This window comes from Ursus americanus, chromosome 12 (genome assembly GCF_024610735.1).
Source record: "Ursus americanus isolate L20-20 chromosome 12, mUrsAme1.1.p, whole genome shotgun sequence".
NCBI classification, from domain to species: Eukaryota; Metazoa; Chordata; class Mammalia; order Carnivora; family Ursidae; genus Ursus; species Ursus americanus.
In genome coordinates, this window is record NC_142138.1 from 65,869,341 (window position 1) to 65,882,334 (window position 12,994).

The window sequence follows — 12,994 nt, forward strand, 5'->3', positions numbered from 1 at the left end:
AATTAGCCTTACTTTTACCAGCTGGATTTACAGGAAAAACAGATCTTAGAAAGTAAGTGTAGACTGGTTCCTGAACTTGCAGGGACTCCCTGAGACCTACCAAATCTGTCTCCTTCTCTTCCTGGGAACTCACCTAGACTGTATATTTCCCAGCTTCTCCTGCAGGTAGGTGTGGCCATTGGAGTTCAAGCTACAAAACTGGGAGGAAATCATGTAACCAGTTCTAAGTCTGATTTATCTCCCAAGTTCAAGTGTCCACTCTTTCTCCATCTGCTACTTGAACAAAGAGATACCAATCTATGTGTTGAAGATAGCAGAGCCTGAAAGGAACCTGGTTCCCGGGATTGTTGCTTGGAGGAGAGCCACCTAACCAGGAAGCCCAGGACAGAATGCAAGATTAGTGAGAAATTAACAATAATATGTTACTACTATTTGAGGGTTTATCCGTTACATCATCCAGAGACAACTTTGGAGGTGCTTTCCCTGCCCATGGGTGGAGGAAGGATGTGCAATGTGGCAGGAAGGGGAAATCCTACAAATCCTCTTCATGGAGTCTAGAAACTTCTCCTAGAATGAGAACTGCTGGAGGGTTGACCAGGCCGTCCTTGGAAGTCCCCTTTGTCCGCTTCAGCTTCACTGAGTGAAAATACTGAAAAGGATTCAAAACCTCTTTGGTTTTCTGTACCTCTGCAGGGCCTGCAATAAAGTCTAATAAAACCAGAAAGTGTGAGTAGGAAGCATCTGAAGTGGGAAATGCCGTTAGGCTGGCCCATAAAAGATGAGTGCTATGAGCAGTAAAATGAGCTAAGAAGGAAAACATGATGAATGTTTTCTCGGCCTTAAACAGCAAGATCCCCTTTCACAGTCCCACGTGGCACTGCATGCCTGGCTGGAGAAGCAAGGGCTCTGTGCAGGCTTGACTCAGGGACCGTGGCAGCGAGCCTGTGCCTAGGGGGGCTGGTGGGTTTGGGGGGATGGAGCTCGACTCCTCCATCACCTCCCAGCCCCCACTGGCCCTTTCCAGGATGAAGGTTCCCACTGAGACACTGGAGGAAATCCTGAATTGCCCAAGTTACAAAGCTAGGACATCTCACGGAAGAAAAGGAAATCATGGTACCAGCAGCAGCAGGGAGAACATGACTTAAGAGATTTGAGATCTGACTTAAGAAAGTGAACATCCTCCCCCCACTGCCCAATGCCATAACTCATTGTTCCATATAGAAAATATTTGTCTTAAAAAAAGAGAAAATACTTGTCTTTACTGTGCTGCTTCCCACACTCACACCCAGAACCCTCTCTCTTCAGTTTACGTAGTTTCCAGTAGTTCTTCAAACAACAATTCAAATTCAAACTCCTCCACGAACACTTCTCCCTTTATTATTGTCCCTTTGAATCGCGTTTTTAGAAAAACATAATAGTGGAAAGACCTGGGCTGGAGCCCTGTCTTTGCTACTTACAAGCTCTGTGATTTTGTGCACATTGCTAATCTCTATGAGTTTCTATTTCCCCATCTATAAAATAGGGATTAAAATACAAATTCTGTAGGGTAGTTGCAAGGATTAAAGGATAAACTTGCATAATGTGTAAAATGTAATAAAAGCTCAATAAAAATGTGTTTCCTTCTAAAGATCTGTGGAATATATGGTCATTACCACAAATGTAATACTTTTACTGTTCACTGTTTCATATGCACATACCTTGACTTCTCAACCAAGCTGAAATCTTCTCTTTTTTTAAAGATTTTATTCATTTATTTGACAGAGAGCGAGAGAGCACAAGCAGGGGGAGCGGCAGGCAGACGGAAAGGGAGAAGCAGGCTCCCTGCAAAGCCAATGTGGGGCTCAATCCCAGGACTCTGGGATCATGACCCCAGCTGAAAGCAGCCGCTTAATCGACTGAGTCATCCAGGCACCCCTAAGCTGAAATCTCCTCGATGGTAGGACATTTTCTACATCTCCATATTACGTAGAACAGTTCTGAGAAAATTACAGAAAACCAAGATACATTTAGTACTTTTTTTATTAATTGTTGTTCATAATTTATCTGATTGCTATTAATTAATTGATAGTTTGATCATTAGTGTTAACCTTTTAACAAAGTCAGATAGAAGGGATGGATGACTCGTCCTCAACCAAGGAATTCATGAAAATAGGGACTTTATTGAGGCCATGGAGAGGACAGATTCAGATTTGAGGAGTCTCTAAACAGCCCCAGTCCCAGAAGGCCAGCAGCCAGGTTTCAGCAAATAAGAATCAATGCTACAAAGCCCTTGCAAGAACAAAAATACCTGGCCTCAGCCGATGCAGGACCAGACGAGAACACCCTCCCGTGAGGATACAGCTGCCCTGGGTGTAAGTTGGAGTAAACAAATTCTGAGACGACGTCCGCCTACGTACTTGCTCCAATGCCATCTCCTTAGAGTAGCCCTCTTAGAAAACCCTATTTAAATGATCCCTCATCCTCATTCTCCAATCACTCTCTATCATTCTATTACTTGTACTTCCCTCGCGATCTGAAGTTATATTATTCATTTGTTTGCTGGGGTATCCTGTAGCAGTCTCTCACCAGACCATGAACTCCTCAGAGTAGGAACATGTCTCATTGTTCACCTCTGTGTCCTCATACGGAGGGCAGTGCTTGACACAGAGGAGGCGTGAAATTCATGTTTATTGACATTGAACCAGGTGAATGAATGAAGCCGGTCACAGCCCTCTCTGGAAATCAGATCTCCACCAGACAACCATAAGCACCAATGCTTTGTGAGAATTTATCTTTATGGCTGGGTTTCCTTAGAAGGACAACTCTCCTTTAGTTTATTGAATGCAAATCAGTACAACAGAGCTTCTGTGAAATCCTTCAAGTTCTAAGCAATGAATCAAACATTTGACATCAGCCAAGCAGCTCTGCCTTTCCATCTCAACCCTCTATACACTCACTTATGATAAATTATTTCATAGAAGGGGATATTAGTCTATGGGCTACACTAAGCTTCTGAATTCTTGTTTTATTAAATTACTAGGCTTGAATTGAGATGCTATCATTTTCCTCCAAAACTTATTTATTGATTGACTCTTAAGTTGTTATTTCATTCTTAATCCACCGTTCGTGCTATAAAAATTCTGAGCATCATTCAAAGCTCAATCACGTTCTATCCCCTAGTGAAAAAACAGTTCCAACCTCACTTTCTTACACTGAGCATCACCTCTGAATTTTCAGTCTTTTATATCATTTGCCCCACAAGAGCATGACTGCCTGAAAAGTGAACCTTTCAAGAAAGAAACTATGACATGCATTTTTTTAACCCCTTCATTACATATTAGTGGATCCTGGCAAGCTAGTATGTAAATTAAATTTACATTAATCTTCCATGGAATGCCATGTGAAAGATAATCTTTGTTCATTTGGGCCATTAATTTGGAGTGAATGATCATTCAGCCATGCAACCATTTTGCACTGTTCTTGAAAAATGGGCTTGGTCAACAAATTCAGCAGTAAGAATGACTATGTACTGAGATTCTGTACTAGGCCACAAACTTTCCGAGGATGCAAAGAGGAACAAGACAGACTTTCCTCCAAAAGTACGAGTAAGGGCAGAATAGCTTTCTAATAGCTCTTTGTATATAATCAGCGCGAACTATGAAGAATTTTCACCATTCCATTAAAGAGAATTGGGTAGAGTATATTCTTGACAATTTTTTATCCAGTTTGTTAAAATAAATATTGTCGTTACTTTCTCATTTATAGATAGAGACACATGCCATAATTGAGATGTAATTGACTTGGATTGCTCTTATTAATCCAAATTACAGAAATTTTCTGTACTTAACACTCAAATGATCAGTGAAATTCTTATTCTAGTAAATGAAAATATGGAAATTTCTATGTAAAGTTTGCTCCTTGGCATATGATGATTTTCTGTTACCTGAAACATCAAACACTATTAGGCCAGTGCCTAATATTCGGTATGCTGCTAAATCAGAAAGGAATGACTGTAACTTTTATATGTAATTGTTTTCAGTCCGCGTTATGAAGCCACATCAATAGTGCCTTTTTAAGTCTTGAGACGTGTCACACCTGCAATCCATGGAGACTCTCATCAGCCATCGATTTCAGCAACCGTATAATAGCTGATGGAATTATCCAGCATTTCAGTCTTTGAAGTTATCTATAAAACCAATGTCATGATTAAAGTTTTTGCTCCCCAAACCAAGCTCCATTTCCAGTGAATGGGTGTGGTAGTAGAGAACCTGACCCCCCAAATCAAGCCCTGGTAAAATGGGATTGCGGGCTCCCAGAGTCACTGTCTACCAGAAACAGCCCAGGATGCAGGTCGAGCGAGAGATTTCAATTTCTGGCTCCGCTGCTTCCCAGCCACTCTGAAGTACAGGCAGGTCACAGCCTTTAGAATCCTCATCTGCCCTATGGACTCTGGGAAACAAACTGAGGGCTTCAGAGGGGAGAGGGGTGGGGGATTGGGATAGACCGGTGATGGGTATTAAGGAGGGCACGTATTGCATGGAGCACTGGGTGTTATACGCAAGTAATGAATCATGGAACACTACATCAAAAACTAAGGATGTACTATATGGTGACTAACATAACAGAATAAAAAATTATTATTTAAAAAAAAAAAGAATCCTCGTCTCCCATTTGCAAACCAATACTTCCTACCCTGTCCATCGGCCACGGTTACTGTGAGGCTCAAATGAGCGAATAGGGGAGGAAAAAAGAGAGAATATGAGAAAGTGCTTCTCAGTGAAACAGCCCGAGGCACTTTATTAGTCTAAGTCGTCATTTGGTACGTGGCAATTCGGAATCACTCCACTGGGGCTGTGGGGGCGCATTTAAAGGGGAGCGTATACATTTATGATTGAACAGCCTCACAGGCAAGCTCACCTCACTCCTTTGGGATGAAACTTCTTTCCTGATTGGCCACGTGCCTCACGGAACTGCAGAGGCTCCGGCAGCGGGACTCGGTGCTAACCGCACAGACCGGGAGGTCAAATTGCCGGCTCCATCACTTGCTCCCGGAGGGCCAGCATCAAGTACTCACTCTTTTTAAAGCTTGTTTCCAGATCTCTGAAATGATGATCAAAATAACACCTATCTCACAGAATTGTGGGGGGCCGAGATGAGATACGCATCTAAAGAATGGTATAAGGCGCGGGGGGCACATGGCCGGGGATGAGGACTGTTGTTGGACTGGCTGGATTCTGCCGCTAGCTCCAAAGTGAACATTCCACTAGTGTCAGACCTGGTTTCAAGTCCTCGTTGCCTCTCTGACGGGCTCTTCAATCCCAAAGAATCCACTCACCCTCTCCGGGGCTCAGACACTAATCAAATGAGGACGGCGAAATCGATTTCACGAGGTCTACGTAAAGATCACATCAAGCAGCATAGACCAGAGCGCTGTGCTCATTGTAAAGCACAACGCAAATGCATACACTGCTGTTTTTTACGTACAAACACGGCGGAATACAATTGCAAAGATTTTATTTAGCGGCTTTCTGTGCTTGGCACTTAGAAACAGAGTTCCGTGCATAAGGGCAAATTTTTTATACACCTTTACTTCATACATATTTTACATACCCTTTTTATTGCCCCCTTTTTTAATATTCATAATGTTGGATTCCCCACTAGGCACATAAATACATTTATCTACAACACCTCAAAACCAAAAATCTTAATAATATCTGTATTATTTTACTTGGTATTATTTGCATTTCCACACCACTTAAAAAGTTTAGCTTGCGCCGAACTTCACTTGTTTTCTTAACATTAAAGGATTTGAAGGGGAAGGGAAAGATGAAGGAAAAAACCCAAAACTTCAAAATGCAATAAACTATTTGATAAAAATGGAGATCTGAGTGCAGGTGGAAGGATGGAGAAGGCCCATCTGCAATTCCCTGGGACGTGCCCGGATTTCTGCTGCCACACAGGCTATGGGACAGGCGATCCAGGTCAGGTGTCTGGATCTGGCATGCAGAAGGCCAGGCCTCTATTAGTCGCCTCTGCTCTTGGTATCATCTGTCGGGGTTATAACACCCTTCCTTCTTCACACTCCTTCAGTTCCCCCTCCCCTGCCAGGCCGCACACTCCGGAATTGGCACTGCCCACACAGGGTACCCCTCTTCTGGAACACAGTGGTCAGAGCTGTGGGATCGAAGTGCATTCCTTGCCTGGGTCCCTGTCACCAGTGCCCTGACTTTGCACAGTGTCCCAGAGAGGTTTACTTCTCAGTGATGCCACGATTCTTTCTAGAACCTTCAGGGTAGAGGGGGAGAACCAAAACCAAAACCAATTTCCTCGGTGCGTTACAACTCTCACCACTGCTCACACTTCCTCGCTCAGTCTTGCTCTCTGCCTCTCTCTTGCTCACTACTCCTTCTCTTCCTTTCTCCTTCGGCTGCTCTTACTCCCTTTTCACAGGCACCCCCGGGAACGTCAGTGATAGCACACCGAACGAGGAGAGTCAAAGTTCAAAAGCAATCGTTTTCAGGAAGCCAAGTCCAGTTGTAGTGTTGATGTCTGTCTACCCTCATGGACCAGAAGGGGCTCCAGGATAGACGGTTCATTCCAGAAATAGGGTAGGCTGCGGGGGAGAAAGGTTGACAGCCACTGCTGGCCCAGTCCATCTAGTGTTGTACATAGACCGATTCTTGGCAAACCCCCACCCCGGAACCCCTTCCACAGAGTTCACCCACTTCTAAGTCAGTGTGCGTGTATGTTGATGTGTGTAAGAGTCTGTGTGTGAGTACATGTGTGTGTATGTGTGCATGCACTATGTATGTATGTATGTATGTATGTATAGGTAGGTCTGTATTCGTGTGAGTACGTGTGTGTGTGTGCATGCACTATGTATGTATGTATGTATGTATGTATAGGTAGGTCTGTATTCGTGTGAGTACATGTGTGTGTATGTGTGCATGCACTATGTATGTATGTATGTATAGGTAGGTCTGTATTCGTGTGAGTACATGTGTGTGTATGTGTGCATGCACTATGTATGTATGTATGTATGTATGTATAGGTAGGTCTGTATTCGTGTGGGGGTAACTTTTCATGGCTGCTACATGCTAGCATCTCCCTTAACGTTATTATAAAATGATTATTCAGTTTCTTCAAAGGCCACTCTGGAGTAGACAATGCTTTATAAAACTAAGGTTTGGGAAGGCAGGAGAAGGGCCACTGAGTCGGAGATGATTCCATCGCAAGTATCCTTCAGTGGCTTACATGTCTTTTGTTGTTCTTGGGTACGTGCTTTCCTCCTCCAGAAAAAAAAAACAAAACAAAACACAGTTCCCGTTTTTCAAAGGCTGGGGCTCCCAAAAAGGAGGATCTGCCCATGGAGACTCTGGGGCCCTGGCTGCAGTAGGCTCCGCGGTGTTCAGGCTGGCCATTAAACCATGTGCACAGACATCTGGGAGGAGGAGCCTGGGACCGCCCCATACTGCCGGCCGTCACAGGTGTTAGTCGCCTGCTGGTTATTGGGCGAAGGGCTAATCATGTGCATGCTGTGCTCCATTCCCGTGGGCAGGTACTGCCTCTCTCCAAAGGCCCCATTGGAAGGAGAAGAACAGAGTAAAGTGCTTTGAGAGGCGCTCAGTTTTTCTGGGCTTGCAGCTAGCCTAGGAGAAGTGGGGAAATTGTATCCATAGAGATTGTAAGGGTTGTGGAGCGAGAAGGCGTTGTAGGAGCTCTGCTGCATGTGGCTGCCCCCAAACATATGTGGTGATGAGGAGCTGGAGGCCGCATTGCCTGCCTGCATGACGTACTGGAACTGGGAAGTGGGGAAGGACCCCAGCTGGCCACCGTAGGCTTCCATCTTGCTGTTGCTAGGCAACGAGGGAGGAGTCGGTATTCCTGAGATCAGGGATGGAGTCCTCTGAGGCATGAAGGTTTCAGAGGGCTGAGTGGCTGAGGCAGTGCCACTCTGGAGCCTGTTGTAGCCACTGTCACTCAGCCCTGGGTAGCTCTGCAAGGCCGCCATGTTGCTTCGGGCGCAGGGCGGATAATCGGAGAGGTTTAGATTGCACAGCTGGCTCTCTCGGCAGCCCACATTGAAAGTGTTGGGGGCCAGATGGAAGGTTGGAGGAGAGCAGGATGGAGATAAAAGGTGAGAAGAAGCTGAAGGGGATGGTGTCCCAGTGCTGGACGTGGTCGGGGAGGTGCCTGTGCTGCCCCCTGAAAAAATAAAAGGTGAATATTGTTGAGCCATTGGCCTTGTGAGAGGAGTCTGTGCAGGCCAGATGCAAGCCAGGCAGGAGGGGCCCTCAACTGTCCAAGATGGGCTGGTTTTTACAGAACCATCGCTTGCTCTTAACTCATCACACTTAGGTTAAGTGATTCCACCTGTGCACACATACACAGGCACACACGCATACACGGTCCGAAAGACAAGACAAAGAGCTGACACAAAAGAACACTGAACTCTTGTTTCTGGGTCTTCAAAGTCTTGTTTAAAAGAAAAAATAAGCCCTCCAACATTCACTTTGCCATTTCTCACCATCAAATTCACTTGTCACCTGGGACTATTGCTGACCTTGCCATATTTAGTTCTCCAGCTAAAAATACAGCATACCAAATCTCAGGCTCTCACCCTCAGAGGAAAGGGGATACTGGGGCAAGGTGCCAAGTCAAGGTTAAGGCCTGGGAAAGTTGAGCAGGGGGGCCCAGGTAGTAGGAGGTGAGGTATGGGACCAAAGTTCTGTCATATGAAAGATATTACGAGCACAACCAGAAGAGCTAGGTTAGCATAAAGCAAAGCTAACCTATAACTAAACCATTATAATTCAGAGGTTCTGCTAATCTCCCTCTAGAAGAGCCTACACTCTGTCTCAGAGATTGGAACAAAGGCTGTAAATGTAGTCTGCGGATTTGGGTATTTGTGATGGCAAGAGTCCAGACAGGTCACAAAGTCAGGAGATCTCCGTTCTCACAGCTCTGCCACACAAACCCTCCATGTGACCCTGGGCACATCCTTTATCTTTGCTGGGTTTGTTTCTTTATCCAGAAGATGAGAAACTGATTGGATCTCTAGTTCTCAAGCCAGGAGAAGCTGCAAGCTTTAAGTTCCAGGATCCCACCTCAGACCAACTAAATGAGAATCAAAGGATTCTAATATGCAGCCAGGGTTGAAAACCAGTGATACCACCCAAATTCCATATTTCAAAGCACCCAGCAGAGTGATTCTTAAACTTTAAGGTGCATGAGAATCACCCGGAGAGCTTGTTATTTTTTTTAATTTTTTTTAAGATTTTATTTATTTAATTAAGAGAGAGAGAACAAGAGATAGAAACAGAGAGAGAGCTCTAGAAACAGAGAGAGAGCGTGAGCAGGGGGATGGGCAGAGGGAGAAGCAGACTCCACTGAGCGAGCAGATAGCCTGACTCGGGGCTCAATCCCAGGACCCTGGGATCATGACCTGAGTCGAAGGCAGATGTTTAACCAACTGAGCCACCAGGGGCCCCTGGAGAGCTTGTTAAAACAGATCAATGACTCTACCCCCAGAGTTTCTGATTCTACGGGTCTGGGGCAGTGCCCAAGAATCTGCATTTCTGAGACTGATGCTGCTTGCTGGTCTGGACACCACACTTGGGGTGAGAGGACCTCCAGGTCCCTTTCATCTCCTCAAGGTCCTGAAACTGTATTTGACAGAGTTGCTCTTCTGTCATGTGGCTGTTAGAACTGGACTGGGGGCTGATGCACCAACAGATGAAGGGCCAGTTCAACTCCACCTTCTTCACATGTGTTCTCAGATAGTTTCAGATGGCAAAAATGACCTTTCCAAGCCTCTCTTTTCCCAGGGCTACCAAGCAGCTGGGCAGCAGCCATTTCTTGCCTCGCCCACTGGCAGTTAAAGGCAGTGGTGAGTGCTGGGGCTGCAGGACCTCTCATTTGAATTTCAGAATGGGAGGCTGCTCTGGCTTCCATAGGTACCCTCCCACCATGGAATTCCTCCTTCAGGGCAAGGTGGGAGCTTCCCAGAGTCCTTGAGAGCCCCAATTCCCCCAAGGAGCATGGTACCCTTAGGTCATCCACAACTCTTGTGAGGATTCTTAGAACCTGAGCTGCCATAAAAAGGTAAAGGACATTTTAAGTGGAAAGAAGCAGGAATAAGGCTTTTATCAGTGAGAGAAATGTGAAGAAAACCGGCAGGCTTCCAGAGATATTGGGATACAGAGAAACGATCCACAGTGTGCCAGGGAGGAGGGTCCAGATGTGCAAACTGAGAGGCAGATACCTCAAAGAGAAACCCAAAGTTCATTTTTAGCCTCAGCCTACATCCGCAAATATGGTAGTGGTACTGACTGTGGAAGTTCAAGTTCAGCTCGTTAATAGCTTCTTCAGATTTAAATTTTTACAAAAAAAACCCAACTAATATCATCTCTTCCCTGGTCAAAAGAATTCCCCCAATGAACTTCCAAAACAGAACAATAAACAGTTGCTGATTTTAGAGTCATTTCAGGAAATTCTCCTTCCTGTTCTTTCTTCATGCCTTAAATTCCTTTAAGAGAGGTAAAAAGAGTTTTATTCCACAAATTGAGATAAGGCCAATATCATATATACCATGGCGAGAAGTAAGCCGGCAGCTGACTGCGGTAGGATGAACACCCAGACTAATTCTAGGTCCACTGGCCTCCATCCAGCTCATGACCACGGGCAACATGGGCTACCTCTTCATTCTCCCCATCTGTGAAAGAGGGTCTCAAACTGAGAGGCTTCCGTTTCTGTCCTTCCCAGAATTCTATTGGCGTCTGAGGATTAAATTTATGCTAACATGTGAGTGGCCAATAGCAAGGACTTTTCAAGGAAGCATTTTAATATAAAGAAGGAGTTTGGGAAGGGGACGGCTGAGAAGGATGAGGAAGAACATCTCCCACTTCTTGTTTCTGGACCCCTGAGCAGCCTAGCCCACAGGGCCTTACGGGAAATTCAGAGATTCATGCTCTGCAAGCGGCACTCTACACATTTTCCCCTCTTCCACCCTAAACACTATGAGCCTCAGTGAAATAAATGTGATGGCACAAATGGAGAAACTCGACTCCAGCTGTAAAGAGATTTGTGTTTTATGGGACATGTATCTGGTCTCCTCTCTTTGAAAGTCCGTCCTTGCTCTCCCCCAGATCTGGTGGTGTTTATGTGGTCCCCGAAGAGACCTCCCGTTCAGCACACTGCACTACCCTGCTCTAGGGACGCTCCGTCAGCCCGGGCACCGGCCTTGCCGCAGGAAGGGCAAGATGCAGCAGATGACTTTTTACAGCTCTAAATGGTTTTCTCAGATGGCCCAAGATGGAACGAATGGTACCGATCTAAGGCCGCAATCGGTTTCACTACAAAAAAACAAGAAGGGAACTATTAACAAGTTACAGGGATTTCTGCTGAGCAGATGAGAGAGGTACATGTTAAAAAGTGTATAGTCAGCTTGCTTTGGCTTTTAAATGACACTCACTGGAAATGAGACTTGGTGGCCTGCTGCATACAGGGGGTGGGAGCCCCCATATGAACTAACGTTTGAAGAAATGCTCTTATGCACTTAGAGGACCCAGTACCAATAATAGCTATTTTTCAAAGTTCCACATAGAAAGAGAAGACTATGGTACTCATTTTGCAGAGAAGCAAACCGAGATACTGAGAAGTCGTTACTCTCTTATGATCTCACAGCTTGGCGGCTGTTACACACGATCGGGAGCGCCAGCCAAGTGCTAAGGAGGCAGGCTGCCCTCCGCGGTGCATTTCAACACCGGGATGCCTTGAGGCCTCGCATCACAGAAGAGCTAGGGTGGAGTGGGAGGCCAGGCGCCACTGCCACAGAGGGGTCAGAGCTGCCTCTCAAAGGAAAAGCCTACCTCCCTTTCTTGCATAACGTTCTCGCTGCATCCCCTCTGTATCGGCCACGTCCTGAATGCTCGAAGGGTCTGGATTTAAACCTTATTTAATAGATGAGCATGGACTGTAGAGATTTGGATTGTCCGGCGCTCTTACTGAGTATGGGATCTTGCAAGTGAGCCTCTCTACGTAAGTGGAATTTCGAGTGTTTACCTTTGTAGGGCTACTTGGAGAAACAGAGGAAGTGACATATAATACAAAGTGCACATAGGCATTTAATATTAGTCAATGTTAAATACATTGTAAATATGGTTTGCTCTTCCCTTCTGCAAGTGAAGAATGAGGGAAGGAAGGAGAAAGGAATCCTAGGGCATTCAGGTTCTGATGGGGAGACTCTCAGGTGTCGGTTCCTGTCCACGGAGCTGAGCATCGTGGCCTCCCCGCACACTAGTGAGCATCTGTCACAGCTACATGCCCAGATGTAAAAGGCTGGGGGGGCCTCCGTGGCTGTGAACGATAGAGCGCCGGGCCCTTGACCACTATGGGCCCATTAGGCCCATCTTCCCAAAAGCTAAACTAACTCTGTTTCCTCTGTGGACTCTCTTTCCGTCTCCCATCACCCCTGCCCAAAATGGCAATTCGATGCTCCATGTCTCTATCTCTTCTCAGGCCAAGCAAGTGGAATTGAACACAAGTCGGTAGGTTGGTGTCTTTCCCACTGTCCTCAGAGGTCTTAATTCACTTCTGAGAGGTGATTAAAATATAATGCCCTAAGTAGCTGAAAACTCTCTGGTATTCCAGGACCAATCCCCTACCCACCCCACGTCCCTGCATCCTGTTTTACCCATGTACCCAAGTGAGGAGGTAGGTACTCGTTGAAATACATAGTCGACATTAGCCTGTTCCAAGATTCAAGGCTCACGGCCAAACCAGCCAAAAAGAATACATGTTTAGCAGTGCTTCCATACGAGGACAATAGCCTAGAATATACTTGTATACCATGAAGATGAGTTAAATGTGACCATGAAAATCCTGAATACCAAACCTGCTGACTTGTGCATCTTTAAATTGATCACTTCCAGACTGTAATATGGAGGATTTCACATACAGTTTCCTTTTGGGTTTATTTTGTGGTGATTTATCCCCCCCCTCCAAATTGAAAAAC

The 12,994-nt window shown here is 45.6% G+C and overlaps 1 protein-coding gene across 3 annotated transcripts in view; it reads right to left on the minus strand.

Annotated features, from left to right (window-relative positions):
* Positions 1 to 5,476: 5,476 nt before the first annotated feature.
* TBX15 (T-box transcription factor 15) overlaps positions 5,477 to 12,994 on the minus strand; it is a 102,616-nt gene continuing 95,098 nt past the window's right edge. For all 3 annotated transcript variants that reach the window (XM_045801395.2, XM_045801397.2, XM_045801396.2), the window contains exon 8: positions 5,477 to 8,184. In XM_045801395.2, the coding sequence (XP_045657351.1) occupies positions 7,400 to 8,184 (785 nt within the window). In that variant the 3' untranslated portion in view covers positions 5,477 to 7,399. The remainder of the gene's footprint in view (positions 8,185 to 12,994) is intronic.